Source organism: Oreochromis niloticus, linkage group LG15 (assembly GCF_001858045.2).
Source record: "Oreochromis niloticus isolate F11D_XX linkage group LG15, O_niloticus_UMD_NMBU, whole genome shotgun sequence".
NCBI classification, from domain to species: domain Eukaryota; kingdom Metazoa; phylum Chordata; class Actinopteri; order Cichliformes; family Cichlidae; genus Oreochromis; species Oreochromis niloticus.
Window position 1 is genome coordinate 18,416,587 of NC_031980.2, and position 13,660 is coordinate 18,430,246.

General features: G+C 40.7%; 2 protein-coding genes across 2 annotated transcripts; one reads left to right on the top strand and one right to left on the bottom strand.

Annotated features, from left to right (window-relative positions):
• Positions 1–815: 815 nt before the first annotated feature.
• exoc8 (exocyst complex component 8) lies at positions 816–6,006 on the bottom strand. Its single transcript, XM_003456616.5, has 4 exons — positions 4,716–6,006; positions 3,368–3,621; positions 2,686–2,934; positions 816–2,215 (listed from the first exon to the last, which is right to left on the bottom strand). Exons 1-4 carry the CDS (start codon positions 5,866–5,868, stop codon positions 1,811–1,813), a joined length of 2,061 nt encoding a protein of 686 aa, XP_003456664.1. The 5' UTR covers positions 5,869–6,006; the 3' UTR covers positions 816–1,810.
• A 248-nt stretch (positions 6,007–6,254) lies between these two features.
• On the top strand, positions 6,255–10,338 carry sprtn (SprT-like N-terminal domain). The gene is made up of 5 exons (XM_005461369.4): positions 6,255–7,081; positions 7,219–7,318; positions 7,520–7,648; positions 7,932–8,214; positions 8,923–10,338. Exons 1-5 carry the CDS (start codon positions 6,750–6,752, stop codon positions 9,942–9,944), a joined length of 1,866 nt encoding a protein of 621 aa, XP_005461426.1. The 5' UTR covers positions 6,255–6,749; the 3' UTR covers positions 9,945–10,338.
• Positions 10,339–13,660: the final 3,322 nt, after the last annotated feature.

Genomic DNA, 13,660 nt, shown 5'->3' on the forward strand with positions numbered 1-13,660 from the left:
TTAATGTAGTAACTGTGAGCCTTTTCTATTAAAGCAGGTTCGCACCAACTAATGTTAAATATTTGTTACGTTAATCTGCTTTACATTACTATATGCTAATGGGTACCATTATTAATACCTAAACTTGTGTTTTTCACCCTATTGAAAGTAAAACCGTTTGCTGTAAGGAAAGGCTGCTGATAAGGTGCATTTCTTTTATGCACCATGGACAAAAAAGGAAGAGCTGAAACACTGCTGAGTTATTGAGCAAACATGCCAGCCAAAATTAGAGAGAAAATACACCATACTGTGTTGCAGTCAATTTCACTTAGTACAGCAAGAACAACACTTCTTTCATTTCATTTTCATTTTTACTGTTCTACAATTCATGTTAAGATACTTTCTACTTTAAAGCTTGGGCTTAAACCTTTCTTTTAGGGTTAGGGTCAGTTGGACGCTGGGTGGGGTGGGGGCTTCCCATGATGCACTGAGCGTTTCTTCTTCACGTGTCTCCTTTCACTCTGTGTCCTTATACACCACTACTGGATTTAATCATTACTTATTATTCATCTCTAGCTCTTTCGCCTATAGTCTGCCTTTTGTCCGGTCTCTCTGCTCTTTCTTTCCCCATCACCCCCAACCAGCAGCAGCAGATGGGAGATTTTTCTTCCCACTGTTGCCAAATGCTTGCTCACAGGAGGTTGTGGGATTGTTGGGGTTTCTTTCTAATAGTGTAGGGTCTTTAACTTAAAACAGAAAGGGCCTTGGGCCAACTGTTGTTGTGAATTAATGATATATAAATAAAACTGAATTGAATTAAACATCTTCATCATTGATAAAATGAGGACTGTGCATAATGATCTTTATTCATTTCTGTGTGTTACTGTCAAACATAAACACTTTGAATAACAGAAAACATTTAGCAGTGCATTTCACTTCAGTCATCCCTTTTAATCAAGTCCTTGTGTGCTTGAATACTTTAGTGTCTAATAACGGTCTCAAAATTAAACTTTCAAATAAAATGATCTTTAGCCATCATGGTAATTATAGTGTGTTTGTCTGATCAATAGATTCATCAGCCTCATACAATCATTGCACCTCTTTCAGAAGAGCTTAGTCTCCTTAGTTATCACACGTGTCAATAATCACTGTTAATACATTATGCATTTTGAGTTAAGCTGTTGGTTATTTTTTATGCATGTAAAACATTTGCAAAGTTACAAAACCCAAAGTCCAGGACAATGCAAGTTATTTTCTCCCACTGCCTGGAGCACATCATTTGTGGTCCAGGTTTTCATCTGTGATTTATCTACATCAGATCAGTGTAACACCTTAGCTATTGGCTAGTCTGACCTGCCCTTAAAAAGAACAAATAGCTGCCTTGTTTCCAGTTCTGGTTGAAATGTGTGTGGTTTTCTTACTGAGTGTTACGTTTCTATTTGTAAAGTTATAGCAAGCAAGCCATTTCTCATTTTGGCTGAACAGGCTGATAAATCAAAGCAGGCTGGACTTTATTTGGAGCCACTATGGGAAAAATAATCTTGTTCTTTAACATTAAAAGTATATCAATTCTGATGAACCCCTAAAACTAAAAACCTATAAATGACTATAATATGGGCACTTTAAGTTGTCTTATTCTAGTGCTATTGTGACTCTTTTCCGTGATGTATCCAGTGATTTCCTGTCATGCAGCATAAAAACAACCAAAGGTGCTATGTTTATTTCTAAATTGGGAGTTGAAATTGCAAGAGCAGTCATTTAGAGAGTGTGTAGGTGTTTCATGGCCGCCATTCTTGCGCCTCAATTCAAGCCACAGAAGTTCCTGTCGGTCTCAGACCACGGATGTGGTGCTCTCGGGGTTGATTCGTACCGGCCTCGTGCTCTTCCTGAGGTCCTGCAGCTGCTTGGCCGGCTTCCCCACGCCCTCCTCAAACCTCCGCTCAACCACCGGCAGCACGGTGTCATGGAGGAAGGAGGCATTCTGCATGACAAAGGCTTTCTTCTCAGGGTCCTGCTCACAGCGAAGGCTGTAGTCTACGTGCTGTACGGCCACCAGGATGATCTCCCTCAGGCTCTCCAGCAGCACCATGTGCAGCTCAGGGAAGTAGAGCTTCAGGCCTTCCTCTAAGAAGCTCATCATCTGCTTGGTGAAGGCCACGACAGTATAGCTCAGGTTCACCCAGCAGTCATCGCCTGTGTACTGCTCGAAGTGAATGCCACAACTGCGCATCTCATCCTGCAGAAAGATAAATACGTTAATGTTGCAGCAGGTAAAGGAAAACAGTGATTTGTGGCAGCTTTCATATGAAATCCTCAGCATTTGTTGTAACAGAAGCTCTAAGCACACAAGCCAAAATCCCTGCCTCCAGAAATTACAACATAATTAACTATTATTTTTGGTAAATGTAGTATTTACTTTATAAAATGAGTTCCCCACATGACAAGGTTGTGCTTTTATTGTACAAGGAGCATGCAAAAAACCCCAAAATATAAAATTATATAAAAAGGAGCTTAAAAGCCTCACAGTGGAAAAATTTCAACAGTTGAATCATTTAAGCAGATTAATACCGGATTATCAAAGGTTTGGTTTCTGTTACTCAATTTAGGAGGTTCTTGGTTAAAAACTAATCAACAATTGAAGAAAACAAAACACTGAGTGAGAAACCATAAGAACCAAGAGACAAAACAGAAATAATTCTGATCCACCTTAAGTTTAGCCAAAGCCTCAGGAGTCATGAGGTTCATCCTCCTCCACATCTCCTCAGAGTTTCTGTGTTTCGTGGCCTCGATGATAATATCTTTGTAGCTCTGGAGCGCTGCCTTGATGTCTTTGACCAGCAGGGACTGCAGGGTGAAAGTCAGGTCCAGGCCGATCTCGGTGAGCTGCTGACAGTGTTCTTTAGCCACTTTCACGCACTCCGCTGCCGTCGACAGGCTCTCCTTACTGTCGAACACCTAGCAATGAGGAAATAAAAAAATTTACTGTATTAAGAAAACTATACAACCATAAATTTAAACTTGCACGCTGCATGCTCTGGCTGCCATTTAAGAGATCCTCTTGTGTTGCAGCAATACTTTTCAGTTCTTTGCCCTTCTCAGATGGCTTTTTTTTTATTACTAAAAGAACTCAAATTTTTTATACACCTGAGATCCAGAAGCTTATCCTCTGTATACCTAGACACATTGTTGGTTATTTGCGTATTTTAAACCATTAACACCCAAAAACACCACCGGAACACACAAATATTACATCGTGTCTCAGTCGCTTAGTATGTTTTTGGCTATAAACAATAAAGAATATACAAATGATAGATGTTACATATCTTCTAATCATAGGGGACGTACCTATTACTCATTTTAGGGTTTTACCATCTGACATTCTAACTACCTGCTTGCTGAAGGCGTCCACAAACATCCTCATGGCTGATCTGGACCAGACCACGAAGGCAGAATAGCAGCCTGTGTTCCCGGCAAAGTCCATCTGAAATTCCTTGGCCGTCTCCAGCAGGCTGGTGAAGAATATGTTGCAGAGTTTGTGGATGTAGAGCAGCGTGGCTCCTTCAATGCGAAGCTGCCGTATAGCAGTCTGCACTGCAGCGGCGCGGTTCTTCAGAAACAGCTCACAGGCTTTAGTGGACTGGCCTGAAACACAGATGACTGTGTGATGAGACAGTACAGATGTTCATGGCAATTACATTGTCTTTTTGCAAATACATGCAAACTGTGATGCATTATGGGAATCTGAGGGCCTTTATATTTATGACTGCAAATGTACAACATGTGTAGCTATTTCTCAGCTGATTCTGGTATGTTTTTTAGTATATGTCTTGAAACCTATTAAGCTAAATGGAAAAAAAAAAGTCAATTAAATTTGAGTAAAGTGGATGGCAAATTCTCCTTGAATATATAAAGAATACCTGGGAGTGAAGGGACAAAATGTTTAGAAAATAATTATGGGAGATATTAAGAGAGTATTATATGTTAATAGTTAACTGAAATATGAACTTTTGTGATTTTTTCACATTGCCAAAGCGATCCTACCTCAGTGTCTCTCTCTTTCCTTTTGATTGAGTTTTAAAATAGGTTTATACCCTACATACTCCTGCTAAAGGATAATGTTTTGCCCGAAAAAGGTCAAGTACTGAAAAATTGCAAATAAACATGTTTTTGCAAATCAGTCAGTGTGTGGGAGTCTGTTTGCAAAGCTCAGGCATAATTAAAAATGGATCCACTCGAAGCTGTTCTGCACCAAAGCAAAATACAAATTTCTAAGGCTTTATAACATTTGGCCATTCAAGAACAATTCTGACAAAAAATAAATAGTAAACTATATATAAACTATCATGAGGTTAGTTCTCTTAGTGCTCTGAATAGGAAAGTTATTTTCTTAATTAAGTAGTTTGAGAATATTCACCTTGACTGAAGATGAAGAGAAAAACAGTGAATACGTACAGATCACCGCAAGCACAGCTTATTTGTCTGAAAATTACACTTTAACTGCATCCAAGGTCGAACTCGGACAACAAGCAATTTGAAAGTCAAGTCCATGCAAATGATGGAAGAGAATGAGCTAAACTCCCTGAATAATGAACAGTGAATTGTGGAAACCCTGTGAGTGGGCTCCTTACTGTGAATACACTGAATATAAAGTGAGATCTAAGCAGACAGGTGTTATTTGTTTTGGTGATGTGTGCAAGCTTGTTATTATTGAGGAAAATACAAAAAAATAAAAGGACCTAGTCTGATGAGCTGGGAAACAGCCCGCCGGGTTGCTTTAGGACCGCCACGAAGTGACCGATCTGGAGACAACTCAAACACCAGGACCTCTGTCAGCTGCCGCACACGTTCATCCACCTTCCCCCTAAGCTCTTTAACCTTCGGGGTGACAGGCTGATCTCTGAGATACTCGTTGAGCTTGTCCAGCAGGTCAACAGCACCCTCGAAGTCTCTCTGGGCAATGCACACGTCCAGATCCTCTGGCAGCTCCTGGATCCACTCAAGACTAAGATTCACGCTCTCCTCACCATCAACCGTGTCTTCATCGTCATCCATATCAAAAGGATTGGTGGATACCTCAGCTCTAACAGGAGAAGTGGGGACCTCCTCCTCCTTCTTGTGCCTGTCTTTGGAGACTTTGTTTTTCTTGGTTTCATCTAGGATCTCCAACCACTCTTTCTTAACTTTGCTGTTCTCTGCCTGGAAGATGCGGCTGTCTGGAAACATCAGGATCTTGAACATGTCCTTCATCGGAGGGTTGTCTTTTACGTTAACCACAGCAAAGCTCTCCAGGTCATACAGAGCGTTGTATTTATACTTAACCGTGCCACGGCGGTTAGGCAGCCAGGTGGCAATCAGCAGACAGTCATTCATCAGGAAAGCATGCACCTTCTGAATGGGGGACATGTTGTCAACATCAAACTCTGCAAGGTCCCCATTGTAGATAAGGTGCCTGCCTGGGGTGTCCATGATGTTTTTAACCCCTTCCACTTTCTCCAACAGTGAGGTGAGGGTCCTCTGCTTCACCTCCTCCGTCTCCTTGGGAAAAGCTGCCTGCATCTCTTTAGACGTCTCATCCTTATCTGTGGACAGCAGGGCCTGAGTGATACTCTCCATGATGCTCTTCTGTTCAGTCAGGATGTGGCTCAGCTGGTACATTTCGCTCTCCAGATAGGAAATCTCTTTGGCAGTTTCGATGAACTGTCTGTAGTTCTTGTAAACATTTTTCTTCAGATTTTGAGCCGTTTCGTCCGCAAGGTTTTGGATTTTTTGTCGGTGCTCCTGCAAATCCCTGTCGCCATCGGACTGCTGTGACAGCTGCTTGACGTAATTTTGCGGGTCGAAATTGGGCGATTCGAGCAGCTTCCGTAGTCGGTTCCCCGTTTCCGACATCTTTTGCCGTGTAACTGTTTACTTATTGAGATAAATTGTTGAGAAAATATAGAAAAAACTGGACAGAGAACTAGTTTATCGAGGCTCCTTGGTTCATATCCGCTTGTAGTCTAAACAGGAAGTTGACACCCTGGAACGTCACGGGATACAAAAAAATAATAAAAACAATTTTAAAAAATCTAAATGATAATTAGTCGTTCATAATGGGTCTTATATTTATTTTTAATATAATTTAACATATGTTAATGATTTATATTAGAAAGCCGTGTTGCTTTTATTTATTTAACTGGTGGAAACTACTTGAAACGAACAACACTACAGTTCCCATAATCCATTGCCAAGACCTTCGCTTGACTATTCTATCAAGTTTATGGTAGTTACGCAAAACTAAACAGGATGTAGCATTTTATAAAACGAAAGAATGTTCCATTTTTGAAAAAAGATATTAGTGGATGCTACAGAACGCATATGCAGATAGTTTGATATTTTAAACTTATACATCAAAACAAAAAAGAAAATAGCCATATTGAACTCAGGCTTTTACTTAAAACTTACTTAGTCGTTTAAAACTGACTTAGTTGTTTTACTTTGAAACCCGTAGCGGAATTTATTTTGTCCTATTGTGACAGACCTGATACACGGATCTTCGCGCTAGCTTTGGTCTGACGGTTAGTAATATGAAAATGTTACTGAAAATTTCATGACAGAAAGTATTTGGACACGTATTGGTAATTTGTCAGACTACATTTTGAGACGACGTGATGCTACCGCTTTTTTGAGACCTGTACAAACTGCATTAGCTAGTTGGCGCTAACACGCTAACCAAAAAGAACATAACAACAAATATCATCAAAACAACAAAAAAACTTTCCTCTCTTGTCATGGATGAGGATTTTCTGCTCGCTATTCGGCTGCAGGAGCAGTTTGATCAGGAATACCGGGCTTCATTATCTTCATCAAGTGGTACTATAGATAATAGTTTCGGGCAGAGCAATAAGAAACGGAGAGTGGAGGTAGCTGGAGGTGGTAGCGATGTTGTTCCCTACTGGAAACCGAATCCCCAGCTTGAGAGGCCACTGTCCATTGTGGACGAGTCCTGGGAGATGCTTGACCCTAGCCCCGACATCAGGGCCATGTTTCTGGAGTTCAATGACATGTTCTTCTGGGGTAAACTCAGCGGTGTGGAGGTGAAGTGGAGCTCGAGAATGACCTTGTAAGTCATGCATGTTTTTGTTATTTTTAACTCCCACAAACTTGTCTACACAATAACACCTTTGATTTTTGTATGGGATTTGGTTTGGCATGTCTGTAATGTGTCCTGCTCCTCTTTTCCTCTCTTTCTTCTCTTAGGTGTGCTGGAGTTTGTTCTTATGAGGGTCAAGGTGGACTGTGTTCAATCAGGCTGAGTGAGCCTCTGCTGAAGCTTAGACCCAGAAAAGACCTGGTAGAGGTGAGGTGGACCTGAACACCATTCACATCAGAAACACTGGGAAAGGGCTTGTTGTAGGGGCTGAAATTTATACAACTATCATTTTACCTCCCTAACCCCAGCAGTGAATGCGTGACAGTGTGATAGATTAGAACTTGTAATCCTTAAAAAAGAGGACAATTTTCATTTTATTAATCAGTTTATTTTCACTGGTTGCCACAGACCCTTCTCCATGAAATGATTCACGCGCTCCTGTTTGTGACACAAAATAACCGGGACAGAGATGGCCACGGACCTGAGTTCTGCAAACACATGAACCGGATCAACAAAGCCAGTGGGACCAAGATTACTGTAAGTATATGTTCTTGAGACATATTCAAACTTATTCTGTTTTGTGGACCACATATACATACAAACCTTCAAATGTACAGTTGTATTCAGAAGTTTACATATAATCATCATGGACTTGAATGTCATAGGAATTTGGGGCTTTTAATGATTTGTTTGAACTGCTGTTCAGGGTGCAATGATTGTACAGCAAAGTAATCAAGAAACATTTAAATTCATTTTGGATTTTCTCTAATCTCTCTCTTTCATAAACTTATGTCTTGCCATCTTTCCTTCCTTTCATCAGATCTACCACAGCTTCCACGATGAGGTTGATATGTACCGGCAGCACTGGTGGCGGTGTAATGGGCCCTGCCAGAAGCGTAAACCCTACTTTGGCTACGTGAAGAGAGCCATGAATAGAGCTCCTTCTTCTCTGGACCCTTGGTGGGAGGATCACCAGAGAACATGTGGTGGCACATACACCAAAATCAAGGAGCCTGAAGGATATGGCAAAAAAGGCCAAAAAAACAGCAAGACCTCAGAGAAGAAGGCCGCAGGAAGTGGCAAGCCTTCAAGTACGACTACAGGTAACATGCCCGTACACTCCTGTGTATTAAGCTTTAATACATTGTGCCAACAAACTAGAAAATGTTGTTCATATTTCAAACATTTTAAACATCAGTGAAAAATGTTCTTAATTTTTTGTGACAGCCTCAAAACAACAGTCATGTTATGCTTTGATGCCTGACTGCTTTTAACCGTGAATAGATTGTTTCCACTGAGTAACTTGAGCATGTAAAATCAATTTAAATCAAATGACCCCCTGCAACAAAACATGCAGGAAATATAAAGAATGGTATTTACTGAATTGGCCCCTCAGAGACTCTCGGTTGACCCACTGGACAGCTTTGGAAACATTAAGTGTGTAATTACTACACAATTAATAATAATAATAGTAATAATAATAATAACAGTAATAATAATAGTAATAATAATAGTAATAACTTCTTTACACTTTCAGAAAGAGGAGTTTCACTGGTTAGGCCCACTTAAGGTCAAAATGGACTTTATGTGGTCCACAGTGTGAAATGAGTATGACACCCCTGATTTAGAGCACCTGAAGTGATCACTTTACATACACTGACTTCATTGTCAGAAACTCTGGTCGTGTATATAAAAAGATATAATATAAGAACTGAAATTAAAGAAAAAGCAAACCAGGTCCACTTGAACTAAGTTACTGGATTTAAATACATTGCATGGTTGACTCTAAATTGTATCATTTCCTGTCCCAGGTTCTGGATCACAGGATATAAGGGACATCATCCCATTTAGTGGGAAAGGCTTCATCCTTGGGGGGAAGTCTCAGGACTCAACGTCTTACTCGCCATCTCCCAGGCCACCACTTCCTGTTGTGAAAACACCATTGTCCAACCCTGTCCCCTCCCCAAAGAAGTTCTTCACGCCATCGTCCCCGCCTAAAAGTCTCTCCTCTCCTGTTCACTCTAACAAGACCAATGGGATTTCCAACACTTTTACCTCAGTCAGACCATCCACTTCCATGGGGAGAAAGCCACCTGTAAAGAGGTCTGTCGGCAACACGACGCACTTTGTCAACATAAACGGTTCACCAGTGAAAATGCCAAAATCCCAGAGCAGTAGTAGCAGCCAAGGAGGAGATAAGAGCAAACAGAGTTCCATTGACGACCTTTTTAATAGCACAAGCCTCAGGAAGTCAGAGACCAAAAGAGACTCACTGACATCACCAAAGTCTTCCACAAATGCTGCTTCTGCCTCCTCTAGATTTCAAAAACAACAAAATAATCATTTGACTTCCTCTCCCAGCACACCCAGTCCCAGCCCTAACATAACAAACCATTCCAAGGTCTCATCTGTAGTTACAACTGGATCCCAGGGTAGCACTTCAAGAGCTGTACAGTCCAAGGATTTTACTAATTCTGACAGTGACAGCACATCAGCGGCTGTGGGTAGGAATCGGACGCCGAGAAAGAGGGCGTGGGATGACCGCAGCAGCTCTGCCAGCATCTTTGACTTCTTCCAGAAGACCTTAGGCAGCGATTCAGCAGCATCGAAGGAATCAATAAAGGCAAAATCACCAGCAGTGCTGCAGAGAACTACCAGTGCCACCACCACACCCTCTTCTGCTTCTCTGCAGTCCTCAGCAGGACTGCACAGTGTTGCCTCCTCCTCGTCTTCATCCTCCTCCTCCTTTGCAGTGATGGTCAGTTGTCCAGTGTGCCAAGCAAAGGTCCAGGAGTCAAAGATCAACGAGCATCTTGATTCCTGCCTCTCTTGAATAAGGAGGTGAAAACTTCCAGAAAGTCAGAATAAGTTTGATGTTGCACTAAAACTTTTTAACTTTTGATGTTCAATAAAATTTTATCCTTGTTTGTTCAATAAGGCATGGCATAGTCATTTTAACTATTTTGACTATTTAAAGAATGACATTCTCCTACTTTATATCACACTGATTACTTCTGCAGTTTCACAGCATGTCTTTCTGTCTGCTGTAACAAAATTCCTCACTGAACTGGGCTGCATTAGAAAACTATGACAGCAGTGTTTTGCGGAAGAACGTCAGTGTGATATTAGCAGTTATGGTTCGAATTCAGAAACCGCTTTGTCTTAGTCTACAAAACCTACTTTTTGTCTCCTCTGGAAGTGGATATTATTGATTTGTGGTTCCTGCAGTGGGATGTACCCCCACCCCCCCAAACCTCAGGTCTGCATCTGCTGCCCTTCAGACAACAGGAGACGCCGTCTGATCTCTGCTGATCTGATCTGTAGGAGTCAGGTTTCGCACTCGCTAGCTATTTATTTCTGCAGGTCATCACATTTGCACTGCACCCAGCCTGCGGGGTCAGGTGGTGCAAGGACATTTGAAAACACTTCACCATATCCTCAGTACAAGAAATACTTGGATGACTAAAACATTACAGATTTCTACCTGAATATATTTTTATTCATATGTTTGGGTTTTTATTGCCAAATAAAATATTTTTATTGGTCTGTTTGACTGAATATTTCAGTGGGGGAGTGAATTCAATGCAAGTATTCAACGGTTGTCTTGTTTAATGATTAAATATCAGGAAAGTGGTAAAAATCTAAACTTTGTACCCTTTGAGCTAAATGCTTATCAGGTATTTACTGTGCCAACATATACTGATTAGCAGTAAACAATACAGGTGAGGTGTGATGTATTATTTACTTGATGATCAAGTGATGAGAAGACTAGATTAGTGTCTAGACTTAACCCTGTATTTGGACATTGACTATAAAATGCAGTAAATTTCCTTATGGTTTATGATTTTTCAAGATTTTTCAGTGAAAACAAGAAAAGAAAAGCTTAATCATGTTAAGGTAGCCGAAACATAAACCACACCTTACAGGCTTCCCCGCAGAAACCACTGAAGACCAATTTATGTGTCAACAAGTCAATATTTAATCAAGCATGTCTCTGAGTAAATCATAGATTTGACCTGATAGTGGTTTCCTCAACCTACATCAGACAAATGTCCTTTTGACCATGATTATACTAAGATCGCCAGCGAAAATGTTTTCGTTTTGTAAGACTAACATTATTTACTTAAATTCAGTTTAAGCATTACCTCAGATCACTTTAACCATCTAATCAAAAGTACTCTAGATAGTTGGTTTTTTTAAATAGCACAAACGCTTTAGTCATACTCAAGAGAGAGAACGGGAGACAGACAAGTGGGTGTAGCAGAGCTGGTGGGTAAGCAGAAAGACGGAGAAGAGGATGAGGGCAGAGGTCAGGCAGCGTGAGGCCAGCTGCTGATCATGACTACGCCCTCCTGTTCCTGCAGGAAAGACTGGAGCAATGCCAGGGGCGTCAACAAAGCATGTCGGCAGCAGCATGTCAATTACCTCAGTCTGCTGCTGCAGCTTTAATTGCCATCTGGCTCCACAGGCACAGAGGAAATACTGTTGGGAAGAAGACAAAGGTGGATTTTATATTTGATTCTCAAGAAACTACTATGCTTAAATATCTATAATCTTGTACTTTAAAGCACAACAGGTTCTACTGAAAAATACGGTAAATTCTATTGATTGGGGTGAAGTTTGTTATTGCCAAATTACAGCTGACACAGAAAACACCACTGAAGATGCAACTCTATGCTTTTAGCTATGTAGAAATGATCAAGAAGATATACAGTAGTTTGAACCAGACCAACCAACCAGAATCAAGAAGAAAGGCAATTTAAGCGTCTTTGAATGTGGTATGGTTTGTTGGTGCCAGATGGTCTGGTCTGAGTAATTCAGAAACTGTTTATTTACTGGGATTTTCCCACACAACCATCTCAAGAGTTTATAGAGAATGGCTAGAAAAAGAGAAAATATCCAGTGGGTTGCAGTGGCAGAAATGCTTTGTTGATAACAGACATAAAAGGAACATGATTCAAGCTGACGTGAAGGCAAGATTATCTCAAATAATCATTTGTTTCAACCAAGATATGCAGAAAAGCATCTGTGAACATGCAAGACATCCAACTTTGAGTGGTGACAGTAACAAAAAAACACACTGGGTACCACTCACGTCAGCTAAGACATGAGTCTTAGGTGACATAAGTGGCACAGGTTTACCAGTATTGGGCAGCAGAGGGCAGGATAAATATTGCCAGGTCTGACGAGACTCGGTATCTGCTGTAACATTCAGATGATAGGGTTAGAATTTGGCATAAACAACATGAAATCATGGCTCAATCCTGCTTTCAGACTGCTTCTGGTAATGTTATGGCGTGGGCAAAATCTCATGACGCCTATTTCCAGCAGGATAACATCAAATGGCCTGGAATCTGATGTGGCAGAATGGGAGATCTGCAGCATGGATGTACACCTGACAAACCCGGAGCAAGTCTGATGCTATTGTGTCAATATGGACCAAAATCTCAGAGGAATGTTTCGGGCACCTTGTTGAATCTGTGCCATGAAGAATCAAAGCAGTTCTAAAGACAAAAGAGGGTCCAACCCAGAAGTAGGAAGGTGCACCTAATAAGGTTAAGGTGATCTAATACTTGCTTACAGTCCTTTCAGCACAGTCTTATAGCACATACAGCAGAGTAAACAAGCAGTGCCTGGAAATAAAAAAAAAAATGACACAACTTGTTTTCTTAAATCCTCCTTAAATATGATTCTTTTGAGTGTTTATATATAATGAAAATCTACTGATATATAGAGATACCAGAATCCTTTACACTGACCCCAAAAAACAGAAGCATGCAAATGTTACAACCCATGAATACATCAAACTATACAACACTGGTATTTAACACAGAGTAAAGCACTGAGTAAATAAATATCAATATACTCCTTCTTTGCAATAATTATATTAGTCATTATTACTGTTAAACACCAGTGTGTACTAGAATGATTTTACTGGTGCAGCTCTTGAGCTGCTTGTTTATACTGCTGGTTTAAAGACACTTTTGGAATTTGGTCTGATTTTATTTTATTTTATTCTTAAAAGTGGATTTGCCAACTACAGTGTAGGGGTTATGGAAGATCTGAAAGCAGCACTAATAAGTCATATTAGATTCACTGTTTCCTGTCTTCGGTAGAACAGAAAGAGGCTGTTTAATCACTCTAGCAGCTCCAGAACAGGACAATGTAAGGTAAACAAAGCCCAGCTGTGCTATTATCCGACCAACCTTTGAGTTTCTTATTGCTAATGTGGCTTCCAAACTTTTTATAATTGTGTGTGTTATGTGTGTGTGTATGTGTGTAATTTATAATACCACTGTATAGAATATTGCCACTGCAGTTAGTGTAATTCGGTCTGATTCCATTCCCGTTTGTCACAGGGAGGAAACAGTCACCCCCGTCCACCAAAGAGGGCCTCTGAGCAGAGGAAAAATCCATGACAGCAGTTGTTGGTCCAGGCCAGCCCTCTTTCCTGAACTTCTGTACATTGACACGCTATAGGGAGCTGAATTCCTGCAAACACACCCCCACACACACGCACAGTATTTCCTTTCGGGTCTGTTGTTTCTC

Coding starts and splice junctions, on each gene's coding strand:
- exoc8 (XM_003456616.5), bottom strand. CDS start 5,868: ATGTCGGAAACGGGGAACCGACTACGGAAGCTGCTCGAATCGCCCAAT. Junction 2,935..3,367: donor TGGACGCCTTCAGCAAGCAG/GTAGTTAGAATG, acceptor CCTCATTGCTAG/GTGTTCGACAGTAAGGAGAG. Junction 2,216..2,685: donor AGGCTTTGGCTAAACTTAAG/GTGGATCAGAAT, acceptor ATCTTTCTGCAG/GATGAGATGCGCAGTTGTGG.
- sprtn (XM_005461369.4), top strand. CDS start 6,750: ATGGATGAGGATTTTCTGCTCGCTATTCGGCTGCAGGAGCAGTTTGAT. Junction 7,082..7,218: donor TGGAGCTCGAGAATGACCTT/GTAAGTCATGCA, acceptor TTCTTCTCTTAG/GTGTGCTGGAGTTTGTTCTT. Junction 7,319..7,519: donor CCAGAAAAGACCTGGTAGAG/GTGAGGTGGACC, acceptor TGGTTGCCACAG/ACCCTTCTCCATGAAATGAT.